This window comes from Squalius cephalus (genome assembly GCF_949319135.1).
Source record: "Squalius cephalus genome assembly, chromosome: 20".
NCBI classification, from domain to species: domain Eukaryota; kingdom Metazoa; phylum Chordata; class Actinopteri; order Cypriniformes; family Leuciscidae; genus Squalius; species Squalius cephalus.
Window position 1 is genome coordinate 21,322,304 of NC_137141.1, and position 26,312 is coordinate 21,348,615.

The following is a 26,312-nucleotide window of genomic DNA, read 5'->3' on the forward strand; positions in this document are numbered from 1 at the left end:
AATCTTTTAAACCATCTTTAGTCTGTTTACTATGCTAGCTCTGTAACGCCTGTCATGTGGAGTAATATAGTCAGGAAAAAAACTACATTTTTTGAAAACAGTTTATTGAACGTTTAGAGAAAACATTTTTTTCCATATTTTCATTTCATATTTGATACATCAGGCGTTAATAGCCCTTTTAGTATGATATGATGAAAAATTAAAATGTGGAGCTCACATTTAAAAAAAAACATCTCAATTTTATTCAGAGGTCCAAATTGAGTGAAAATGAGCAATTTGGTGCAGATGTTATGTATGTAGGCTATGTGGCAAAACGTATAATGTAGCCTAATGCAATACAATGATGATAGAGAAATGTACAAATAAACATCTTCAAAAGCCTGTTGCATCATTTATGATTCTTGCATTTCAACCAGATAATCAAGTAAATGTTGCTTCAGTGCAGAAAATTGTTATCTTGAAATGTTACTAAAAATCATTAAAGACTTTACAGCACAAAGACACGTGTACCACCACAACGTGAAGGTGGAAATGTTTAGAATTCTACTAAACTTACTTACTAAAATATGAAATATCAATTAGAGGGCAGAATGCATGTAGAAGATTGTGTACAACAGGATTTTTCAGCTAAGTTTTGATCATGTTGATCATTTAGACGCTTTAGAAAACCACGTATCAATTGATTCAGTAGGCTTTATATGGTTAAAATGAATGTTTTATTGCCTATTTACCTACTTTAGCTCCATTGTAGCATTTAAAACAAGGTGCAATACATTACATACAAATCTTCTATTTGTTCCTCCATGCCGAGATGCTGACGTTACATTTATTTTCTCCATGTCTTTTGTTTCCTATAGAGAATATGTAACAAACGTCAACATGACGTCCAGGTTTAGTAAAACATATACACGTAAGGGAGGAGAGGCCAGCTCGAAGTTTGACGAGGTGTTTTCTAATAAGAAGGCTACGCTCAGCACCAAATGGGGAGAGACCACCTATAAGGCACAGTTGGGGGTCAAACGGCCCTCGTTCAAGCCAGAGGTTCCTGAGCTGACTAAACGACCCCGCTTTGATGATGATGACAGCTCAGAGGATCCATTTGGCTTTGACAGCGATGATGAGTCCAAAACAGTCACTTCCAGAGGTACTCCTCAATCTGAGATGGGCTCAGATGCAACAGGATCTGGGAATGAGCTGATAAATACTCCCAGTGGGGGCACAGCGGTGACCGGTATGGGTACTTTCTCCTTGGGGAGCAGCTCAAACATCAGCAGCGGGGTGGTTGGTATGAATAGCCCAGGTAAGAAATTAAACGCTTAAAGTTTGTTTTTGTGGAGCACCTCATTCATGCTGAAATACTTATGAGTGCATTACCGGAGCTAATCTTAAAGGGATGGTTCAGTTCACCCAAAAATGCTGTCATTTTCTCACCCTCATGTTGGTCCAAATCCATATGACTTTTTCTTCTGTTGAACATGGTGAGACCTGGATTATAAATGATCCATTCAGAGGTTTTGTGAACTGGATCAACTAATTAATTGAAAAGATTGGACTCGGTTCACAAATCAGGCATGGCTTCTTCTCTAATTCATCTTAGATATATATCTTAAATCTCTAATATATCTTAAAATATGTCAGTGCAATTGTTTTGTCTCAAAATGGACACTAGTAAAGCCTAATCCTGGTTTAATCTAAGCCCCCTGTCTCTGAAACCAGGCCTAAGACTTTTGTTCATCTTTGAAACTCAGATTAAGGTTTTTGCCCACTCATTGAAAGTCCACGCAACCAAAATTTTTACGTTCATAAATGCATTCAAAAGAATCAAGCAGTTTAATCCAAGTCTTCTGAAGAGACACGATCGCTTTGAGAGAATACTAAATATCGTAATTTGTGTTCTGAAAATTCGAAAAAAAGCTTTTGGGTTTGGAATGACATGAGGGTGAATAAATGATGGCATCATGGCAGACATTTCATTTGAGTAAACTATCCCTTTAAAACCAGGTGTAAATAGGTGCCATTGAGTGTGTCTATAATAATGCCATGGGAACTATTGGGGTGACCACATTATGACTTCAGTTTCTTTTAGATCACGGACAATCATCATCATCACACAAGAAATTGTCATGACACAATTATTATTGTGCTTCTGCTATTGTAATGAGTCCAAGCCCTTGGCCTTAGAGTAATTTAGGGTGCTTTGTTGGTCTTAATACTGGCTACTTAAAATGACCTTCTAGATCACTTGAGTCAGACCCATATTATGATGTCTGAGTCATTACAACGATCTCACACCATTGTGTAATGTGGGGTGATGAAGTCACTGTGTCTTTCTGCAGCAGGTTATACTGGTTTTATTCAGTGCTGAGAATAGCAGTAGCTCTGCTGAAGTTGAGGTGCTCATGTAAGCACACTGGCATAGACTCTGGGGCTCAGCAGGATATTTTCAGCCCAATGCAGTTCCACACTTTCCCTTGGCTCTTTAGCAAGGCTAATTACGCCTATTAGAGGAGCAGTGAAACAAGGGCTCAGGTTGTGATGACCCTCTAAGGATCATTAAACTTCTAATAGTAATATTAATTATATCTAGTATCTACATCCGACTGTGGAAACATTTAGTGTGGGGTTTGAAAGAAATTTACTCACCCTTGTTGATCCAAACCTGTATGACATTATTTCTTCTGTGAAACACAAAAGAAGATATTTTGTAGAATATGCTGGTTGCTTTTTTCCCCATGCAGTTGCAGTAAAATCACCATAAAATGGTCAATATGACCAGTGTCTTAGCTTTGTGTGAGGAACAGACCGAAATTTAAAGTTCTCCTGTGGTGAAAATCAAGCTTGCTTTTAATGTTGTTTATATGTCTATGTGGTGTTTTTAATATGCTTTAAGACAAACCATGTGCAAATTCAGAAGTCAACACCATTGCTGAGTATTTTCTCCTTAAAACTGCAGTGAACCAAAAACAGTTTCAAAAACACGGTTTTAAATCGCTGGTGTTTCTGACTTCACAAACTACCTTGTAACCAATCAGGGGTGCGTTTCCCGAAAGCATCGTTGGCCAACTATGGTCGCAAGTTCCGTCGTTACCAATAGAGTTCAATGGACATTGCGATGAACTTGCGACCATAGTTGGCCAACGATGCTTTCGGGAAACGCACCCCAGTTCAACGTGTGATAGTCAACGAGTGGATCTCTGAACTGGCCTGAGTGAGTGGAGGCGGGGCTAATTTGCATATTCATAGAACCGTGTATACTAAATGAGGCAAGGGTGTAGTTACATTCAAGCTATTTTAAGGCATGAGCATGAATACATTTTTTTTTTTTTTTTCCAAAGACCTTTTTGGTGATCAAAGATGAGTTTTAAGGGATACAATTATTGACTACAGGGTGGATTTTAAGTCATTGTTAACTGAAAATCCTTTTTTTTCCCCCCTTGAAAGGTTCATGAGAAAAGTAGTGATTTCTGATTTGTGAACGAGTTGTTCTGTCTGTTCAATGAATTGGTTGATTCAGTTCACAAAGCTGCTGAATGAATCATTCACAATCAAGTTGTAGAGTTCTCACTGTGTTCAACAGAAGAAAGTCATATGGGTTTGGCATTAAATGGTGGAATTTTCATTTTTGTGCGAACTATCCCTGTAAGAATAGCATTTGTTTTAAATTTAAAACTGTACTCTGTTATATACTATTATATATATATATATATATAAATAAATATATATATATATATATAATGTGTATACATTTAAATAATACTATTTTATATTTTGCTATAGTTTATATTTAAACAACACTTTTTATATAATATCGCACATTGTTTATAATGTTATAGTATGTTTTTAAACAATATTGTTATATATAATATTGGTGGTTGTGTTTTGATGTTCCACCATTTTCTTTTTTCATAACAATCCAAAACATTTTATCTCAATTGCAGCTCAAACGTATCCAGCCTCATCACATGTCACTGGCACTGTAGGAGCCTGGAGCAAATCCAGTGTCACAGTAAGCAAACCAGTTTCCCAGGTTTCCAGCTTGAAAACCCACAGTAGTAACGTTTCTGATGAATGGGACTCTTTCGGGGAGGACTCTCCTCCTGGGGCCGGCGAGGGGAGTTCCACCCAAGATGGGAACTCTTCTGATGGGCTCAAGAGCTCAGAGCAGTGCACCGCTGAACCGGAACCTACAGTGGAACCTGTTGACTTTGAGCAGCTTCCGCTTCTCAAACCATCCAGCAACAGAGTCTACCGACGACCACGAAATAAAGGGGCGGATAGTTCTGGAGCTGGTGATGCGCCGGTTCCTGCTGTGAGTCCAACACCAGCCTCTGTGCCGGTGAAGAGCGCCAGTGCAGGGGTCGCTGGGAGTTCTGAGGTCAAGCCTGCAGGTCGGGGTCGGGTGAGGGACTACACGGTTCTTCACCCATCCTGTGTGTCTGTGTGTAATGTGACCATACAGGACTCTATTGAAAGGAGCGTGGATGATTTTGTCACCCCAGTGCAAGCTGACATGGGAGAGGCGGGAACCTTCAGGAGGAAAACGGACACACAACCTGCCAAGCCTACCAGGTACAAATCAAGCCTTTTTATTTGCATTTGTAATTTGTTTGATTAGGCTGGTATTGGAAGCAGGTGCATGGTCTTATATTGCAATTCTGCTCATAACTATGAGCTCAATTTTAAATGGATTAATATGTTTTATGGTACAGAAAATTGTAGACCACAAAAAACTTGTTTATTCTGTCATCTGTATTTCTTTTTTTTTAATGCTCTAATTTCTTTTTAGGTTCAGACCCACTCAGAGTAAAAGCAAAAAGGAGACGAAACTGGAGTTTTTTGGCTTTGAGGCTCAGGCCGCAGATGGAGACGCCACTGCATCTGGCAGCACCAGCTACAAGATCAAATACTTTGGTTTTGACGAGCTGAGTGAGAGTGACAGCGAGGATGAGGACGACTCAGCAGCTAAAGAGAGAAGGAAGAATAAGAAGGCAGCAATGGAAGCTTTGGCCACCAGTGCGGGCAGTCCCCAGTTCAACGACTCGCAAGAGAGTCAACAGAGTCAAAGCAGCCTAAGTACAGGTACTCACAAACAAAACACGCTTCCTCATAAATGCACAATTTCATCTTTTCATTTTTAGCGAGATGGGAAATTTAAAGGGTCGTTATAAATAATGATAATTTGTAAAGCAATGGGTTTTTTTTCTCTACCTGTTGTCAGATTCGCAGGAGTCGCTGGATGAGACGGAAGCTTCAGGCTCACAGAAGGAACGACATGGAAAGCAAACCGACAAGTCAAAGGAGATCGGACGCAAGATCTTCAGCGGGCCAAAAAAAGTATGGCTAAGAAAGCTTTAACAGAATCAGATTAACTTTATCAAAAAGCTGCTGTTTTAATTTGATAAATTTGTTATTTAATTGTTTTATGTGTGTGTTTAATGCAGTCTCCTGCTAAAGCCGTATATAATGCTCGTCACTGGAATCAACCCGAGCCTGAGGAAGTGCCTCATCCTGCTTCCTCTCATACTGTGGCTGTACCTGTACGTAAAATACTCCATTCATGAACTCTGAACTTTATACCCTGACATTTTCTTTGCCTTTGTGCACCATAATGTTGTTTTATTTATTTAATTATTTTTTACAGAAGGCCAGTGTGTCCAGCAGCAGCAAAGACACAAATTCCCATAAAGATGATGGAGTGTTTAAAGCTCCGCCCCCTCCTCCTAAAGTCATCAAGTCTGTCACAATTCCCACTGTGCCATACCAAGACATTGTCACTGCACTAAAATGCAGGAAGGAGCACAAAGAGGTGAGCACTGCACTCTGAGAAATAATGTAAATGATTCTTTCTGAAATGTTTTCACTTAAACCAGTGTTATTTTAGTATTATTTATAAACTACAGAGATGCACGATTCTGGATAAATTGAGAATCACTATTGTTTTAGTTGAAAATAGTGTTGACTGTTCTGAATAGACAACTTAACAAAAGTCCATTTAAAAAAAGTATTTAATTAATTTGAATACATTTTTTTTTTAAATTGGTATGAATGAATGATTCAATGACTCACTCATAAACACTTCACTTGTTTCATTACTGGATGAATCAGCATGTTCTGAGAAAAATCTTGAATGAATGATTTAATGGCAAACATTTATTTTTATTTTTATAAATGTATCTCTACTGGTGTAACAATTTAATTGGTACAATCTTTATTTGAAGCGTCATGTTTTTATATTTAAAAGGTGCTTTACTATTTTGATCGCTACTGAACTATAAACTTTTATCCCAGTACTTCTGTAAAATTAATTTTTGTAAGATACTATGTGGTTGAAAAGAACAACTATGTGGTTGTTTGTGAGGTTTTCTATCTATACATGACAACTGCTCTCTCTGGCTCACTTTAATGTTCCACAGTGAAACATTAACTTTTCAAAGGTTTAATAGACATTTCATTCCAAATCGATGACATTTAGTAATAAGATCGCGTGGGTGTTTGAATTGAGATCGCAATCTTTTAACGATTCATTGTTTAGCTATAAAATATACTATTATAGCATTTATTCATATTTTTAATTAGCTTTTATTTTTATATTTTATATTAGCAAAATATGTTTTTAGTTAACAATAACAACACTAACTTTAACAAAAGACATGCTTATATTTTAATGTTTATTTCTTGTCCTGTGTGTGTGTGTGTGTGTGTGTGTGTGTGTGTGTGTGTGTGTGTGTGTAGTTGTACACAGTGGTCCAACATGTGAAGCACTTTAATGATGTGGTGGAGTTTGGGGAGAATCAGGAGTTCACTGATGACTTTGAGTATCTGGAGACGGGCCTGAATAGCACACAACCCCTCAACACACGTTGCCTTAGGTGAGACAAATGCTGAAAGGAGTGTTCTGGGTCATTTGCATTCACTTTCATTCATCTTCGAAACCCAAATGAAGATATTTTAGATTTACAACAGATTCAATTTATTTAGGCTTTTATTCACATATAAAAATTCATCAACTCGCACATCAGTTGTGGTAAAAGAAAGCTCAATCATGTTCGCTTGATGTGTGGGAGCCAATGAGGTTCATTCCCGTGTGTTATGTAGCACGTTTGAGCTTCATCAAGAACCAATGATGTTTGTTCTCACACGTCAAGCAGGTTCGGTTGAGCTTCTGTTTATGTTTGCTGATCAATGTTTATATGTGAATAAAAGCCTAAATTCAGTCTGTTCATCATTAAAAGCGATTGTGTCTTTTAAAAAAAAATTGGACTAAACCGCTCAATTCAAAGGGGACATAACACACAGTTTCTGCCAATCTCATGTTAATATTTAGTACCTATAGAGTAGTATTGCATCCTTCATATCTCCGAAGAGTCTTTAGTTTTGTCAGATTTATAAAAGATACAGCTGTACCGCTGCTTTCCGAAAACAATCGAGCTCCTGGAGGCGTGCCGTGGGCGGAGCTAAAGAGTCACTCCGTTGTTTGAGTGGTTTTAGAATAAACAAATGGACACTTATGGATCAGCTAAACAAAGACATCATACAATACACACACAATACATCATCGCTTTATCCCTGGATAATTTTTGATTCTCTATACGTTCGTGTTTACATTATATGCAGGATTCACACACCCACGTGCCTGCTTCGTACTCTGATTCAAAGGTTTAAAAATGCGTGACACAGGGCATGTTGAGGGCGGGTTGTTAAGGTGTATTGCGTTGCATTACTGTGTCTTTGTGTGCATGCACCTGCATTTATTTACTTATTTGTTTACAAACAGGAAAAATGTCCACATCCACAATACAAAATGTTATCTTTATTGTTTTGAGTTACTAGGATTATGCAATGGAACAGATTGTTGTCATGTAATCAATATTTAATATATTGATTCATTCATTTATTCATCTATCCATTCATTAATTTTAGCTTCAAAGATTAATGCGCTGGTTGGTTGTGAAACATTTTGCGACATTTTGCGACTCTCACTTACTTGTCAAGCTCTGATTTGAAAAGCTTTGAGTAATGAACCTTTTTCTGATACAATTGTGTGTAAAGCTTTGCTGGTTCAGAAAGCTGCACTTTGCCATCACTACCAAAAACACATTTCTTTGGTGACATTGTTGATTTTGTGATCTAAAAACAAAATGACAAATCTTTCTCGAGCAACGAACAAAGAAACGAACGAAGCACGTTGATGGGCATGGGCTTGCTCTCACTCTGCTTGATGTGTGCACGCGCCCATACAAGGAATTCCGCCCTTTATGACGTCATACAGGGCCATACTCGAAAAAAAACTTTCTGAAATGTATTCTGAAGGAGTAACAGAAATACTCCAACTCGTTTTTTTTTAAACTTTGGCCATGTTTTTTTTTAAGATTTATTTTTAGCGTTATTGTATTAGAAAGAGGGGACGGGATCGGGAAAGGTCCACAAGCCGGGACTCGAACTTGGGTCTCCCGAAGCACAACGGCGCTACATGTTGACGCACTTGCCCATGAGGCTATCGGCATCGACAACTTTGGCCATGTTTAGCATGAGAATCCACCTCTTTAACAGTGTAAATGAGTCAGAATGCATGAAATAGCCTTAGACATCCCCTTTCAAGTGACAAAGTGGTATTTGCATAGACTGTCAATAGAATGACAGAAATCTTAATTTAAAAGATTTAATTTAAAAAATCTTACAGGTTTGGAAAGACATGAGGGTGAGTAATTCATGAATTTTTTTCATTTTTGGGTTAACTATTCTTTTAATTATCATGCATAATGATTTAAACTATGAAATTGTCTCAGTACAACACAATCTTTCTTTTCTCACTTTTGGTGAAACTTTCATTTTATTTCAGTTTTAGCCTTTTGTATGTGTTTTTGTCTTTTTTTCTATTTAGCTTTATTTTTAATTTCAGAGCTCAAATTTTAATTTAATTTAATATTTATTTTATTTTATTTCAGCTTTATTTTAGTTAATGAAAATTATTTTGAATAGTTTTAGTTAACAATAACTACACTGAACACTAGCACCCCCATATTTTTAAGAAGAATTTTAACACACAAAGACATGTTTATAACACACAACCACTAATCTTTTTTTTTTTCCCTCCATTTTTGACTGCAGTATAATCAGTCTGGCCACGCGCTGTGCCATGCCAAGTTTCCGCATGCACCTGAGGGCCAGAGGGAAGGTGGCCCAGGTCTTTAAGATGCTCAGTGATGCCCAACAGCACCCAGTGAGTTTCTCAGCCAGTACCTAACCATCAAACCAATCCAATCACCCAAACCGTCTTTAATTTACCAACAAACTAACTAATCTGTATTACCAAGCATCATTCTAAACAATCACAGCTCTATCATTATGAACACAGCTACAATGCTGTGTGGAACAACAGTTTGTTTACTTAATTAGTATACATTAATTGGAGATGTAATCATCTCCGCTGGCAGACAAGGAAGAAATCCAAACAGACGCTGAGCCGTTACTCTGTAAATCTTGTTAGTTCAGTTTACACAGATGGTGCACAAAGTTTGCCTTGACTCTTTCGGCCTGACTTGAATTTATTTGTGTATTGAAGGATGTTCAGTAAAAAAATAAACTAAATCCATTTAATGAGTCAAGACAGATGCTTAGAAGCAATAAGTCACAAGAGGCCATGCCTTACAGTTAAAGGGATGTTTTTTATAATCCAAAGTTTTGTTGCTTTTAGTTAATTTCTTTTAGTTTTCGAGGCTATCTACATGCTGGCGTATTAGTTACGGTCAGATGTTTGCAATGTTTTCCTTCTCTTTCTCTCCCCCATTCTTCTGGATCTGGTAGAATCTGGCTCTCTGCACGGCGTCTCTGATGTACATACTGAGCCGAGACCGGCTGAATATGGATCTGGACCGTTCCTGTCTGGAGCTGATGATCAGGCTGCTGGAACTAGAGCAGGATGACTCTGTAGCGGACCAGTTAACAGCTAAAGAGATGAGCCGAGTTAAAGAGAAGATCCGCAAACTCTGCGAAACAGTCCACAACAAGCATCTGGACCTGGAGAACATCACAGTGAGTGGCTCCTGTATGAAGGTAAATGAGTAGCAAAACTCTAGAGCATGTAGATGTGAATTTGAGAACTTGTACGATAAATATTCGTACTTGTTCGCTAAAATTTACACTCACAGCTCCAATGTGAAAACCTGTCAAATACAAATCTGAAGGTGAATGTTGAGTTGTACAAGTTCTCAAATTCGCATCTACATGCTCTCGAGTTTTGCTACTCTTTTACCTTCATACTCCTGTTTCTCGCATTTACATGCCAGAACCGAACCAGAAAACCCATGAATATTTGAGAAGAAATGTACTTCCAGTCACCTTGGCTTTGTTCAGACAGGCAGCAGAAATCTGTTTTTGTTTTAGTTGTTTGTAGTCTGTACAGCAAAGAAAGCTTAGGAAATCAAATGCAAAGGATCTTTGCAACTTGGGCTTTTTATTTCAGAAAGGGTTTTCCTTTATAAACATTGCATATTTTACATACACTACAGTTCAAGTCTCATATGCTCACCAAGGCTGCATTTATTTGATGAAAAATACAGTAAAGACAGAAAGATCAAAATAACAAAATTATAAATGCTTGTATTGTATTTTTTTTTTTTAAATTGGGGTTTATTCCAGAACTGACAGGCCTTTCAGAAAAAAGTTTCTATTTATGTCATAAGTGCTGCTTTGAAATTAAAACTTTTTGAAAATACTTTTATTTTAAGAAAAATATCCAGAACCTTTTTTGGAGTTTTTACTTTGTATGCACATCTGCTTGAATGCAATTCTCCAAACTGTTTCTTTCTGCATCTCAGACAGGTCACTTAGCGATGGAAACGCTACTATCTCTGACGTCAAAGCGAGCTGGAGACTGGTTTAAGGAGGAGCTGCGCTTACTTGGGGGACTGGACCACATCGTAGATAAAGGTACCCTACTTGAGTATATCTGTATTTGATTTGTACATTTGTTAAAGGAAATGCCTAGAAATGTTTTTTTTTTTTTTTTTGCCTTTAGTGAAAGAGTGTGTGGAGAATTTAAGTAAAGAAGAAGATAAAGAGAGTCTGGTGGCGTCACTCTGGGGAGCGGAGCGCTGCTTAAGAGTTCTGGAGAGTGTGAGTGGACACCAGATTAATACTTTGAATTGATTTCCTTTAAAGAAAGACCTGCAATAATTAAATAACCTGCAGTAATTAAATTATAGCATGGACTTTATTGACAATTTTAAATGTAATTATGCCACATAATTTTAATTATGATGTAAAAGTTAATAAATGCAGAAAGAAGCTATGATGTAAAAGTTAATAAATGCAGAAAGAAGCTAATTAACAGCTTTAAAAAATGTTTTACTGCAAGTTAACATTACCTTTGACAGCCCTTGAAGAAAATGCTTGTTATTTCGGTGTGTAATTTATTTAAAACATATTTCTCTTTCACATCCAGGTTACACTTCACAACCTCGAGAACCAGGCTTATCTGATCGCCTACAAGGAGTCCCAGCTCATAGTGTCCTCCGCAAGGTGTGTGTGTGATGATATGGAAAGTGTAGTCACAGTGTTGCTTTGTGTGGCAGGACGGTTGTCATTCTGAGGTTGTGCTTTGTGCGTGTGTGTAGGGCCCTGCAGCATTGTGAGCAGATGATACAGCGTTACAGCCGAGAGGTCCCTTCATCAAGCTCCGCCCTCCCGCACAGTAGTCATAGCAACGTGGGCAAGGCCGTGGAGGATTGTATGAGAGCCGTTATCGGAGTTCTGCTCAACCTCACACATGATAACGGTGAGACGTGTAACAAAGAATTCAAGCCTTTCTCAACACATACTGGAGAATGAAGCAATATAAAATAACTGTAATTGTATTAATGTAATAAAAATAATGTAATGTAACACTCTCTGTGACCCCTCAGAGTGGGGCAGCACTAAAACAGGTGAGCAGGATGGCCTCCTAATGACGGCTCTGGGCTGCGTTCTTAAGGTCCCGCGTTATTTGCCTCAGGAGCAGAGATTCGACATCCGTGTCCTGGTGAGATGGCGCTTTTCTTTTTCTAAAAAAGAATCATATAAGTTTAGGCTGTTGGTCTATTAGATGTTTTTCAAACATAATCCATAATTTATCACAATGAATCACACCTGACATTTTTGAAATCATAAATATATTTTCAGAATCATATTTTTGTAATTATAAATATATTGAATCTCCTAATTAATGTGGAAATGGTACAAATATGTAAAATATAAAATATTTAAAATACTGTTTTTGATCAATATTAAGTATTTGTTTAATTTGTTAATGGCTGGGTACATGTGTGCCATCCTTAGTTGGCTGCTCTTGCATCACATGAAAATGGATGATGCGGTAATTATTTTAATGCATTAAAACATTAAAATGCAAATATTAATCACAGAAATTAACACATCATTTTCCCAGCCCTAACATAAGTTAAAGTACAAATTTCATATAAATATGCGGAAATAAAATTAAAACAGTGGTAAGTTGTTATCAGTTATTTAAACATTGCATTGATATAAAATATACATGCATTGAAAATTTAATAAAAAGTAAAACAAATGACAATGAATAAAAACTGCAGAACAAAAATGCAAATGAATACAACAGTGCTTAAGTTTTTTTAGATGTCTAACAGCAGTATGAAGTTAAATGTCAAAACATTGAAAAAAAATGTTTTGTTCTTTATGTATCATCATTTACATTCACTGAAGCCAACTGTCAGAGTTTGTTCTACTGACTGGGATTGTTATTTAGTGTAGTGTCTGCTTAGTTACTGACGTGTGGCGAAACTTGAATGTGAATGGGTGTGCGCAGGGTCTTGGTCTGCTGATAAATCTGGTGGAGTACAGTGCCAGAAACAGACACTGTCTGGTGGAGATGGAGCTGGACTTGAGCTACCTGATGGAGACGGGGGTACACGTGAAGACGGAGAACGACGTGAAGACAGAAGGAGAGGAGGAGAGTAAGACGGAGGGCGAGAAGGGACCTTCGACACTAAAGTCGTCAAACGCCCTGGCTGCTCTGGTTCAGGTGACTAGCAGGAGTCTCCACATTTGACCTGCGAGATGGCCTGCTTCAAGTGTTTATCCTTAAATCTGATAAATATTAGCCACTTAACACAAGTGTTTCTGTGTGTGCAGCTCTTCCTTGAACGGGAGCAAGCAGCTGTGCTAGCTGAGGCGCAGACTGATGATCTTATAAGTGAGGCGCCCAAACCTCAGGCAGACCAGAGCGGAGAGTGGAAGGAAACATCCGGAGAGATCCAGTGGGTCGCCTCGGAAACCAATGACGCAAATGAAACAAACGACAAGAAAGAGGAGGAGGAAGAGGAGCTTGACCTCAATAAAGGTAACAATTATTCACTGATGAATTGACAATATATAACAAACCCTTTTCATGACTTGTTTGGATTTAACTTGGTGCAGTCACATTTACAGTTATTTCAATAGAAATCTGTCTTATCTGAAATTTCGCATAAGGGCACATGGGGTTCTGGTGTTTTGCGTGAATTCACCGTATTGACCAACAGAATGCTGCTTGGTTTGAACGTGATTTCTGTGTAAGATGTGCTTCGCAATCACTACACCATTGACAGTGGACAATGAACCTTTTTGTTGGCAGAATTTAACTGGCACTTCTGTAATGTGACTGCACCTTAACTGACATTAAATTGTTATATGAAATTATTCATGAAGGCTCCATAAACATAATACTTTTTTCCTATTCTTTTGTAACAAAGTGGGTCGCAAGACTGCTTTGATTGGGTCATGGAGTGTGTAGTTAAAAAAATGTAATTCTAAAAGTTTTTCTGATGCAAGACTTTTATTTTGAAAGATGTTTACTTCTGTCAGACGCAGTTAAGTAAAGCGTTGTCCTGATTCAGTATCTGCTGTCAGATGAGATGTAGTCAGGCTATATGCCAGTGTCATTATTCTAACATTATTTTCTTAGCTAAAAAGTAAAGGTAGATAAGGTAGTTTTTTAGTTAAAAGTATCTTGCCTCAAAAATGAATAACCATTTTTAATAAATACGTTTCCTTGGTTCAAATTCCTAAAAATTTGGGTTACAGCTTAATGATCATGTGAAAATGAGGGTCGCATGACGAAACCATTTGAGAACCAGTTGTTTACTAAAGGGCCAGCTTTTATGCTAATTTCCTGCCTTTCTTTTTCAGCCCTGCAGCATGCTGGGAAACACATGGAGGACAGCATTGTGGCGTCATACTCAGCTCTTTTGCTTGGGTGTCTATGTCAGGAGAGTCCGGTGAGCATCACTTCCTGTCACTCTTTAGGTGCTCTAAAGAGCAGTTGGTTAGCTTTGAACCAAAAAGGATTATATTTTTTGACCGTGATCAACAAAAAATATACTTGCAAATTGCTACGAATTGGTCACTTTATTGCAGTTATTTAATACAAAATAATAATTTGCATAAGTATACAAGTATTTTGTAGATGTAACTTCAGATGGAATGGGTCTCTACAATTTTTCTCCATTTTCTTTGTTTCTTTTCTCCAGTTCAGTCAGGTTGCAGTAGAAAATACTTTTTTTCAGGTCCACTCACAAATTCTCAATTGAAAATCTGGATTTTGACTTGGCAGGGTATTAATGTTGCTGTTGTCGTTGATGATGTTAAGCCATTCCACTAGCTTTGGTTTTAAGCTTGGGTTTTTTGTCTTGCTGGGAAACAAATCTTCTCCCAGGTTACTGGTGTCTTGCAAGTTTTCCTTCAGAATTTTTTTTTTCTGCATTCCCTCGTAAAGCCCAAAGTAAACTTCGGCCGTCCGCATTCCGCGATTGTCCGTGTGATGTAATTTTTTGTCATCTGCGCATGTACAAGTGACTTGAACGCTTGAAAACAAAGTCCACTAGATAGTGCTGAACTATCTAGTGTCTAGTGAACTACAAAGTCGTGTTTGTAGTGAACTACAAACTTTGTATCTAGTGAACTACAAAGTCCACTAGATAGTGCTGAACTCTTCTTTCCGTGCTCACGCCCAAAGGAGTATTCTTTGAAAGGCTTGCATGGTCAACTGTGCATGAGACGGAGCGGAACGCGGAAAATGAAGTCTACCTGGGCCTTAAGCCTTCATTGTTCTGATGCAGAGAAGCATTTCTACAGCAAAATTATGTCACCACCATGATCCACGATGGTGATGGTGTGTTTCTGATTATACTCTGTGTAGGTTACACATAACATTATGTTTAGTCTGATGGCCAAAAACTTGACTTTGATCTCATCAGTCTACAGAACCGTCTCCAGCTGGATTTCAGAGTCTGAGTGTGAGTGGTGCAGCACCTCGGTAACGGTTCTGCACAATCTCTCGCATTTCTTCCACTGAAGCTTGTAGCTCCCTCAGGGTCGTCATGGGTGGATTTACAGCTGTGTCAATACTCCATTTCTTACCTGATCTAACAGCACTCCCAGGGATGTTCAGTGATTTCGAAATCTTGTAGTCATCCCCTTCCTTGTGCTTTTCAATTACCTTTTCGTGGAGATATTTGGAGTATTCTTTTTATCTTCACGGTCTATGATCTGCCACAATAATGATTTACCAGAAGTTGAACCTTGCAGATAGATGTTTATTTGTACTATAATCAGTTGAAACCCTGTGACTACACAATTGATCATACCACTGATAATTTAGGTTATTTATTTGTGTTTGACATTTATTGTATTTTTCTGTTGATCAGTGACAAAAAAGCTAAATTAAGCGTAGTAAAATACAAAATCCAAGGGTGTCGTGTGGAAGATCACTAAAGTGTGGAAAATCTACACTGCCATTTGGGGTCAAGGTTTTTTTAACTTTAAATTAATAGTTTTATTCAGCAAGAATGTTTAATTGATCAAAGTAAATACATTTATTATGTTATATATATATATATATATATATATATATATATATATATATATATATATATATATATATATATAATATACTGTGTGTTATACAGTTATCTTGACACTGAAGACTGGTTAATAATGCTGAAAATTCAGCTTTACCATCACATGAATAAATTACATTTTAAAATAAATTAAAATTAAATTAAAAGCAATTATTTAAATTGTAATATTTAGCAATATTAATGTTTTACTGTATTTTAAAAATAAATAAACGCAGCCTTTTTGAGCATAAGAGACTTATTTCAAAAACATAAAAAAAACTTACCGACCTCAAACTTTTGAATGGTAGCATATGATAATGACATGAAGAATGAAAATGCATTTATAATAATTGATGAATGCTTTAAAAAGAATTAAATAATTAATTTTAAAAAAACGACATGACTTTTTTGTTAAAATATTTAAATGTAATTAAATATGTATCTTTTCTATCCCTTTCTTAGATGAATGTGAAAACCGTACGGGAAAATCTTCCTAAGGGAGATTTCTCTATCATGGCAGAAATGCTGAAGAAATTCCTTAATTTCATGAACCTGACGGTAAGTGCTACAATGACATCAAACATTTTGCATCTTGCATTCCACATTTAAAAATGGCAAGTGTTACAATATTTTACTGACCTTTGAATATAACAGCATGACAAAAATGTATAACCCAGTTTGTAAGTAAAAGATGATTAATTGTAGTGCAAATTCTGTTGTGCACATTACTTGCTTGTATGGGGATCATGAAAAAAACATCCAAAAAGGGTTTCAGGGATCATAAACTGCAATATTTTAAGATTTTTAAAGGGCATATTGCAGGTTAGAGTACACTACCCAGAGAGTCAATGTATAGAAAAATAATGTAGGAACTAGATTTAAATATAAATATATACTTCTAAAACGCTATTATCAGATCACAATATTGTACAGATTATCATCATGTATCAGGCAATAGCAAAGCTAGTATTGGACCCTTACCTCCATGTGTTGTGTCAGCCATTAGGAGACAGTTTCCAGAGGAAGGACTTTATAAAGGCTTTGAATGGCCCCGTTTTGGTGACAATGAATTAAAAAAAATCACAATCACAACTGTCTTACTGTATAAAAACTTTATATGTAGAAACAGCCAACACAAACATTAAAGTGGTTTTGTACAGATTGAAAATGAATTATAGAACTATTTATGATAATAAGTTTCGGCTGCAGACTACAAATGCATAAATGCATTACATTAGCCTACAAGTTTATGTAGGATATGTTCATGAATTAAATTAAGACAAGGCACAGTTTGTAAAACAGATGTACACTAAGTGATCGCTGACGGATCCGTGACGTCATGTTTCCCGCCGGCCGAGCCACATGCTGCTGGCGGACCTGATGAAGGAGTTGGGACAGTGTGCACCGAAGGAACCGCACCAGCCCGGAGTCTCACTTGGTTCTTGCTTTGGCATCCCATGTTGAACTCCATCATATCGCCGGGATTATAATCCTCCGGTCTATAGTGAATAATACACACTACCGCGTTTTTCGATAAGTCCCATCTCTTCACCTGCACAAAACGCAGTGTAATGCAGTTAGATGTGGAAAGAAAGAGGTGGGAACCAGCGAAAGTTCAACACACAATTTAATAATAAAATAAACAAATACAAAACGAAAGTAAAAGACAGCAGCCCCTCACGGACGACTGCTGTCACATATAATAAAACATAAAACATAACATAAGTCCAGGCTTGTTCCTCTCTTGATCTTCATTGTCATCGCTCCTCCTTTATGCTTCCGCTCCTCCGTGAGAGATACGAGACTGCAGAGCCCGGCAGATGACTCACTGCAATATGCCCTTTAAATCAAAAATGGTAATTATTTAGAAATAAAAGCCATTTTTCCTACCTTGATCGTAGCCCCCTTATTTGAACACTCTCTTTGAAGGGGTGTGACTACTGTGAGACTTTTAACATCTTTGCATATGAAATAGCTAAGTATGACATGTGGAACTCTCAACTTTGAACATGTTTTTATTATTACAGCTCTCAAGGTTAACTATTCGTGAAAAGTGTTGATTATAGCATTACATTTAGATCTGTAGCATCATATTTAGATCGTGGCATGAAAGGTTGCAGTGATGAGCATTGTAGTCGATCACAGACATGATGAGCACATGAATGCAGTGATCTCGTCTTTGCAACTCGATTTCTGCACACTAAAGGATGCTTTCATCATAACTAACAATGCAAACACAATGTAAATAAGAGATTTGTTGATTATAACGGGAGTTTTGGCGAGAGTCCAAAACACTCACGCTGTTTGATTGACAGCTCCAGCAATTGAAAAGGAAGCATTCTTTGATCCGATTTGTGTGTCCATGCTGCTCTTTCGTTTTCCTTAATATCTGCATTGGTTTCTATGGCAATGGTTGGTAGGTATACGCCAATAACAACAACCGCAACATGGAGTGGTTTGCAATAGAGATGTTGTCTTATTTACAACATGGAAATAGCCGCCGTGCTGGACTACTGTGTCTTCAGGCAGCGGCAGAAGCGTAGGCTGGTATGCGTGGCTTTATTATGCAATTCCGTGCTGTCGTCTCTCCCAGTTTCAAAACATGTCTCTGATATATTGTAATTTTTTGCTCTTCTGGCACTTTGCAACAACACAACATTGTTTCTGCAGTGACCTTCAGCATGTTTCCTATAACAACGTCTGACTTTAACGTGGCGTGAGAAAGCCACATAAACTACGAGAAATCCGATCAGAGCGGTCAGACTGTATAGGAATAGGATTTCAAACCACATATGATTGTAGCTCGAAACTGATTTTTTAGCCGTTCACACAAGCTAAATCTGATCGGATTTCAATCAGATATGCACGGATTTGGACTGACAATCTGAACATAGCTTAAGAGTAAATCAAACCAGTGACTAAACGGTCAACTTCACATTGTTTCTGACACATAAACCGCAATAAACTATTTTGAGACAAAGAACATCTGACTGTACATTAATCATTACATATTACTGGTGATTTGGGTTAGACACATACACATAATCGGCACATAATATATCAAACGATCTGTAGCAAAGCAATTTTACTCAGTGTTGCGCCATACCTGTAGAATCCAATATAGAAGGCACAGCATTGTTTTTTTTGTTTTTTTCAGTCTGATGCTGCAGATCCAGCATCAGAAAGATTAAGAAGCGACTGTTTTTCCACAACCTGGCACTGCACAACATTTTGCACTCTTCAAAGGCATGTTTATTGCTCGATACAGTGTTAGCGCTACGTATGTTATTTACCTACTACCTGTCCTGCGAGAATCAGTGGGCGGGGCTACAGTGGTAACAATATGACGTCATAAATGGGCACATTCCAAACCGAGTCGTTCTCTGGGCTTGGTTTCAATAAAAGCTGTTTTTGGACTAACAAGGGAGTTTTCAGTTCTGAAACCTACAGGATATTCTCATAGTATGATGGCATCTTATATGTCAAAAGCTCAAGGAAAATTTGATTTCTCAATTCATGACCCCTTTAATGTGACCAGATCACAACTGGATAGCAATGTAATGCCAGGTGACCACTGATACAAAATGTGTGGCTGTGCTCTGATATCTGGCCAATGACATTTGAAATCGGTATTTCACTTCTCTCTTTTCTTTCCCATCACACTAGTGTTCTGTTGGAACCACAGGACAGAAATCTATCTCACGGGTGATTGATTATTTGGAGCACTGTTAGCAGAGGTGTCGCAGATCTTCCGTGGGATAAATCTGGACCTGGCAACGTGCCTTAGGCCCTTCAGGACAAGAGGCAGCAGTTCCGGTGGTAAAGGTGGTTAAGCGTCGCTACGGTCACGTTGCCTGAGCGACTCACTGCAGAGACTTTTGTTTCCCCCTCTTTCTTTTTGCTTGTTTTTACATTGTGTGTTTTTCAAATGCTGTCTTTCTCTCCCATGCTCTCTCACACACTCACTCAGCGGTGTGTTTGCATAATATTTGGTTTTTGAAGCACTGATCCCCATGTAAAACAAAAACTAAGCTGTGTTTTGAAACAAGCGATTTTAAGCTAGTTGCCCTTACTTTTGAAACAAGCGATTTTAAGCTAGTTGCCCTTACTTGTATTAAAAAGATTTACACTAAACCTAGTAACTTATTGATATTTCAAACACTGAGGTCTGAAGCATTGTTCACAGTTTTAGGACTGACTGTTTGCACATGATGTTTGTTCAGACAGTGCAGTCGGTATCCGATGTATTTACATCAGTAATGATGTAAGCGTTAGCACAATCCCAAAAGACTTTCTCATACAGTAACTGATAATTGTAGAAACTGGATTCTCTGCCTCTTCTCAGGACATAATTGATGAATATACTGCGCCCAAAACTGGTGTTACATACACTACCATTTAAACGTCTCTTACGCTAACCAAGGCTGCATTTATTTGATCAAAAATACAGTACAACTGTGATAATTTAATTTAAAGAAGAAATTTGGTGCTCAAGAAACATTTATTATTATTATCAATGTTGAAAACAGTAGTGCTGCTTAATTACTGCTTAATGCTAATACTGTCACTTTTTCATCAATTCAATGCATCCTTGAGAAATGAAAGTATTAATTTCTTTGGAGAAAAAAAAAAAATCTTACGAACCCCAAACTTTTGAACAGTACATGTTGTATCCCAAATGACAAATAAGTGCAGATTCGATCTGACCGTTCCGACAGATGCGTGCCACATGATGTGGTGTAGATCAGGTTTTTGACTGCAAAAAAAGGAAAAATATTGTTGCCGGTCTGAAGAAAGTCTAAGATGCCTGATGAACCAAAGAGAAACGCAAACATGAAAACAAGTTGAATTTTCTTGTCCTGCTTAAAGGAACACTTCGACTTTTTGGGACTTTAGCTTATTCACCGTATCCCCCAGAGTTAGATAAGTACATACATACCTTTTTCATCTCCGTGCGTGCTGTAAGTCTGTTTGACGCACCCACCGCTAGCCTAGCTTAGCACAAAGACTGGATGTAAATGGCTACAACTAGCATACTAATCCCAATAAGTGACAAAATAACACCAACATTTTCCTATTTACATGTTGTGATTTGTATAGTCACAGTGTGTACAAATAACAAGGTCACATGAGACACAGCCATTTTTTAAATGTTGAAATGCTGGGAACTATTTTCTCAGAAGGCGAAGCACTACTACTTGGGCGGAGTGATCAGCGCAGCACCCGAGAAGCGCCGTTCCGTCAACAAAACCAACGTGACTAACTAGCTAGTAGCGAACGTGATTCGTGATCATGGATGACTTTGAGGAATTGTCAGAGGATTTTTATTTGGTATCAAACCAAGATCCAGAACCATATCATTTTGAGCCAGAATACACAGACGAGGAGTTACAAACTTTGGAAGCTGATAGACAAGATGCCGAACAGACTGAGGTCGAGGGGAGAATCAGAACGGGAGTAGCCTACTATTTCACAAACATGGTAGCTGCTAACTGTTTCTCAAAAATAAAAACTGCCCATCCCCCCTCCACATCATTAGCAAGTTGAAGGCTACAGTGCTGAAAGTTACCTTTAGCGCCGCTTATTTGTTACTAGGGCGATAATGCGTGTTTATGACAACACAATATTAACATTACAGGGGATACATGGAGCCCGGGAACAACTGTAATAGTAGTGAGCACCCTATTCATGTAATAGTGTCACTAAGGTTACATTACATCTAGCTAATGGCACTGTAACAGTAACTTAGGCTAGTCATCTAAAAACATAACGGAACACTTACCGCGGCCGCAGGTGATCCACTTTGTCCTGTCTTTACTATCGATGGGATGGCCATGTCCTTCAGTCGTCCTCAGTTAAATGTTCTGAGCAAACGCGATAGTCCTTGATTATGTTTACAGGTGTGTTTGGATCATAGACTGTAAAAAATATGGACAAAGCGTCTGTGACGTCACCCATAGACTTTCTGAAGAACGGGTTTGAGGCCGTTTATGGGGGGTATGGGCGGCGCCATCTTGGAAAATCCTAACCCCGCTCACCTTCTAACGCAGCGCGCGTCACCCCGCCCACCTTCACTCAGCTCGCATGCTACTCCGGTTATCTCTGTGTATATTTCAGGCAACGAAATATAAAACACCATACCAACTCTTTTCGTTTTCATTTAAAGAAATCTTAAACATTATAGCCACACAAATGTGGTTCAGGCAACGCATATTGATTATATTCAACTGCACATAACGTTTGCCTATTTATGAAAAAAAAAAAAATATATAAAACACAAACCTGCCTCTTTTTATTTTAAATATAATATAAAAATATTAAACATTTTATGGTCCAGGCAATATGTGCATTTGTACTAAACAACAGATTTTGCAGTAAACAACATTACATATCATCTTCGTTGTATTAAAATTTAAAATGACAAAAACTCAACCCAGTCTCTTTTTGTTAAATTTCAGTTTTATCAATGTTAGCCATTATAAAAGTATAAGTAAAAGGTATAAGAAGCTATACAAATAAAGCAAACAATTCAATCAAACATACAAAGTCAGCGCGAGTCTAACCATACATCGGTACAGTTAAATAGCTTATAAAGTTATGAAACTTCCCCTCAGCCAAAACGATTGCCCAGGGAAAAAAATATAGATTCACGAGACCAAAAATCGCCCATTAGATATACACAAGATGAATTATATCTCATGTTTAACCACTACAGAGACGCCAGAGTCCGCGGCATTGGCGGCAAACCTCAGAACGTCAAGCCGATGTAAGACTCTTCCAGGCGGGGTACATCGCGCCGAGCACCCGGTCATCGCTGGATCAACTGGATAAAATTTTCATAAATCTTTAAATAAACCACAGATTTGAGCTTTAAACAACTACATTCTCGCCTGAAAAACTCTTAAAACTACATTTCATGATACAGAAACAGTAGTATTATGTCAACTGTATTAAAAAATGGCGCTTCATATGTTGTCATTCTCCGTGGCGCTGCCTTGTCAGCTGTCAATCAAGCTGTCAATCAAAGTTAACCACGCCCTTATTGTCATATATTTTATAACTAAATACGATCTAAATTCTAAACTAACGAGTTAGAAAAAAATTCACCCCCCTCACAGTTGTCAGGCACTCGGAACCTATCGAAAAATACAATAAAAGTCCATGGGACCAACTTGTAAAAACATGAATTTATGCTGTGAAAACGGACATTTTAACATGGGGGCTATGGACATTTGCTCCCTTTTGGGACCTGCCCCTAGCGGATTTTAGATGTATTGCAGTTTTTCGCACTTCCGGGTAGGCTTCATTTTTCAGATCAGAATGTTGCCGCTTGGTTTGGATCTATTTCCAGAGCAAGTAGCCATTGATTCATCAGGTCAGCGTTTTTGGTTCGAATTCTATGAAACATCATGGTATTACCTGGTCTCCCCTGTTTATTGTCGCAGCTCTTTACAATACAGCGAACACCCATGATTGTAAACTTTGCATTTACTATCTAGTAATTGCTGACACTATTACTCAAACTCTGAGCGAACTCTCTGCTCCTCACCACAGCGCTTCTCGGGTGCTGCACTAATCACTCCGCCCAAGTAGCAGTGCTTCGCCTTCTGAGAAAATAGTTCCCAGTATTTAAACGTTTAAAAAATGGCTGTCTCTCATATGAACTTGTTATTTGTACACACTGTGACTATACAAATCACAACATGTAAATAGAAAAATGTTGGCGTTATTTTGTCACTTACTGGGATTAGTATGCTAGCTGTAGCCATTTAGATCCAGTCTTTGTGCTAAGCTAGGCTAGCGGTGGGTGCGTCAAACAGACATACAGCACGCACGGTGATGAAAAAGGTATGTATTGACTTATCTAACTCTGGGGGATACGGTGAATAAGCTAAAGTCCCAAAAAGTCGAAGTGTTCCTTTAAAGAATGATGTTTTACGACAGTGTCATTGTTAATTTCACATGTACTGAAACCAAGCTATTATGATTAATTTCTTTTAAAATTACAGTGATAACAGTAAGCAAGAAGTTTTGATGAATTTACCTGGATATGTGGGAAGGGTTGTAGAGGTTTCTGGTTTCTTTGATCATCCTCTGGCTTCTGTAGTTTTAGTTTTTCTCTGTGTGAAGAATCATCACCTGACATTACCAATGATTTAAAAAACAAAACAAAAAAACATTAATTTTCTTTTTCGTTTTTAAGCTATTTTAGTTTTGTAGTCTGGGCTGTGTGAGGCCCATTTTATTGTTAAAAAGGAAACAAAGACAGCACTTGAAAAGTGTTTTAGCGTGTTAATGAATGACTCATCCTTTGTTAATTTAATTATACTCTGATTTTAATATAATAGAACAATTGAGATTTATTGTTTTATAATTGTTTTTCTTTACTTTTTGATGTTATTCAGGAAAATGTTTCTCCATTGTTTTTTTTTTTTACTTTATCCCGTGTGTCTGCAGAATGGCTGGAAGCTGCTGAAAGGTCTTAGACAGACAAAAAAAAAAAAAAAAAAAAAAAAAAAGCAGTGCATCATTTTTCAGACTGAATTAAGCAAAAGTGTCCTCTATTCCTTTCAGATCTTTTACTGAAGCAGAGCCATATGGAATAGAGCTTGTTCTATTTTGTAAAACTGAAGCAAGTTTTACGACAAGTTAATTTACAGATCTGAAGTTTTCTTTTTTTTTCTTTTAATTGTAAATATTTCTGTACATATTTGATGTTAGACTGCTAGAATACTTCCAAATCACCAAACCTGAATTTTGTTTATTTTATACTTCTCCCCCCACCCACCTTTATTGCATTATTTTAGATAAAGGTAAAAGTACAATTACAAGAAATATATAAATATTATATATAAATATATATATTAAAGGACAAACAATTTGTACCATTTTCCAGGATGTTGTCTTTGGTTACAATGTAAATAATTTTACCTTGAATAAATACTTGCTACTTTCAGTGCTTGTTGACTGTTTTATAACGCCTTCTGAGTGAGTCCAACCTATATGGATGTTGGTGTGAAAATAAAACCATGTTTAGAGACTCCCTGAAATCTAAATATAAGGTTTTTGACTTATAGTCATTACTTATAGTATCTTAGTGTACTGACAAAAATCACTGCAGTAGATATATAGACAAATTTGTGCTAATCAGACCAAAAGATATTGATGATGACATCTTGCGCAACAAAGATTTTTTTCAGATTAAATGCTCTCCATAATCTAAATACCACCTACAACCTCCAGAACTGTTATGTAAATACTTTTTTTTTATGTATCTATGATATATTTTTAGCCTTGTAGCCTTGTTATAAAAACACTTCATCGAATGTAGATTTAAAGAAAATTATTGACAAGTGTCATGCTGGGACTTTATGCACGACATGTGATTTACCACAAAAAAGAAAAGATGTTCACATTTAAAAGTCACGAAAAAAAAGTCATATCTTGTCATGTCATAAGAAAGTCATATCTTGTGATCTGTGAATGAATGTTGTCTTTAATGTGCTCAAGGCCTTTCTATAATATGTGCTGCTTTGTGAGCGCTACGTGTGTCTGTGTGTGTTTGTATATATTCTGACAGCTCAACTTGAAGGTCAGAATTGTATTGACACCCTTTAAAAAAGTTTTAATATTTTTGTCCTAAAGCACATCTGCGAGAAACAGATTTCTGCTGGTTCTGTCACGATGCAAGTTTGCCCAAACAATCTGTTTCACCTTGTGACATTCTCAGTTTAAGTTCTGTTTTCGACAGTTGCCACAGCTGGTTTCCAGAAGAGGGCACTACTGCTCAGGTTCATGTCCTAAAGAAATGTGTTCTCTTTGCTTTACTGCTGATGGCTGATATGCCCAGCATGAAGAACTTTAAGTCTCTCATGCTGTTCTGATGAATACAGTGACGCTGATGATTAATGCTATTCCACATGGATGTTCGTCTCTACCTGGCTGTGCTGTGGAGTTCATGGCTGTCAGTGAGGACAATGATGTTCATTTTCTGAAAGCATCTAGTTCTCCTGATAAGGGTTTCATTTTATTTTGATGGTCCCTTTAACACTTTCTGTTGACTCACATTGCACGTAACTCGCATTAGAGTGTTAGTCGAGTATTAGTAGACTGGTAGGTTAATAAGTTCACTTTAGATAAAAGTGTCTGCAAAATGAATAAATGTAAGTTGACATGTAGTTGCTTATAGTCAGTAGAATGTCTGTTGGGGGAGAATCAAAATAAAGTGTTACCCTGATAAGACTCAGGAATACCTTCCACATCACTGTGCAGAACAGAGAGGTTGAGGTTACAGCGTGACACTCAGCAGCAGGACTGGCTTGGATCAGATATTGTGCTGCAGGGCCAGAGGCTTGTTCTGCCCTGCTTCTCACTGGAGGGTCACCTACTCCAGGGTTCAACAGCAGAAGTTCTCCCAGGCGC

The 26,312-nt window shown here is 37.6% G+C and overlaps 1 protein-coding gene and 1 long non-coding RNA gene across 3 annotated transcripts in view; one reads left to right on the forward strand and one right to left on the reverse strand.

Annotated features, from left to right (window-relative positions):
- The window catches only part of wapla (WAPL cohesin release factor a), a 24,537-nt gene extending 632 nt beyond the window's left edge, over nucleotides 1–23,905 (forward strand). The window contains exons 2-21 of one of the 2 annotated variants that reach the window (XR_013819431.1): nucleotides 858–1,300; nucleotides 3,939–4,569; nucleotides 4,787–5,079; nucleotides 5,219–5,334; nucleotides 5,442–5,537; nucleotides 5,642–5,806; nucleotides 6,733–6,869; nucleotides 9,109–9,220; nucleotides 9,805–10,032; nucleotides 10,818–10,929; nucleotides 11,018–11,115; nucleotides 11,444–11,520; nucleotides 11,616–11,776; nucleotides 11,904–12,019; nucleotides 12,821–13,036; nucleotides 13,147–13,354; nucleotides 14,182–14,270; nucleotides 16,353–16,448; nucleotides 19,557–20,842; nucleotides 23,692–23,905. Coding sequence is in view for 1 of the 2 variants with exons in the window: in XM_079853718.1 (XP_079709844.1) it covers nucleotides 880–1,300; nucleotides 3,939–4,569; nucleotides 4,787–5,079; nucleotides 5,219–5,334; nucleotides 5,442–5,537; nucleotides 5,642–5,806; nucleotides 6,733–6,869; nucleotides 9,109–9,220; nucleotides 9,805–10,032; nucleotides 10,818–10,929; nucleotides 11,018–11,115; nucleotides 11,444–11,520; nucleotides 11,616–11,776; nucleotides 11,904–12,019; nucleotides 12,821–13,036; nucleotides 13,147–13,354; nucleotides 14,182–14,270; nucleotides 16,353–16,448; nucleotides 19,557–19,622 (3,438 nt within the window). In the remaining variant the exon portion in view is untranslated. Of the gene's footprint in view, nucleotides 1–857; nucleotides 1,301–3,938; nucleotides 4,570–4,786; nucleotides 5,080–5,218; nucleotides 5,335–5,441; nucleotides 5,538–5,641; nucleotides 5,807–6,732; nucleotides 6,870–9,108; nucleotides 9,221–9,804; nucleotides 10,033–10,817; nucleotides 10,930–11,017; nucleotides 11,116–11,443; nucleotides 11,521–11,615; nucleotides 11,777–11,903; nucleotides 12,020–12,820; nucleotides 13,037–13,146; nucleotides 13,355–14,181; nucleotides 14,271–16,352; nucleotides 16,449–19,556; nucleotides 20,843–23,691 lie in introns of those variants that run through there. The other variant, XM_079853718.1, reaches the window with a different exon arrangement.
- Nucleotides 19,827–24,382, reverse strand: LOC307148304. Its single transcript, XR_013819432.1, has 2 exons — nucleotides 23,772–24,382; nucleotides 19,827–20,780 (listed from the first exon to the last, which is right to left on the reverse strand). It is a non-coding gene; the product is annotated as an uncharacterized lncRNA (long non-coding RNA).
- Nucleotides 24,383–26,312: the final 1,930 nt, after the last annotated feature.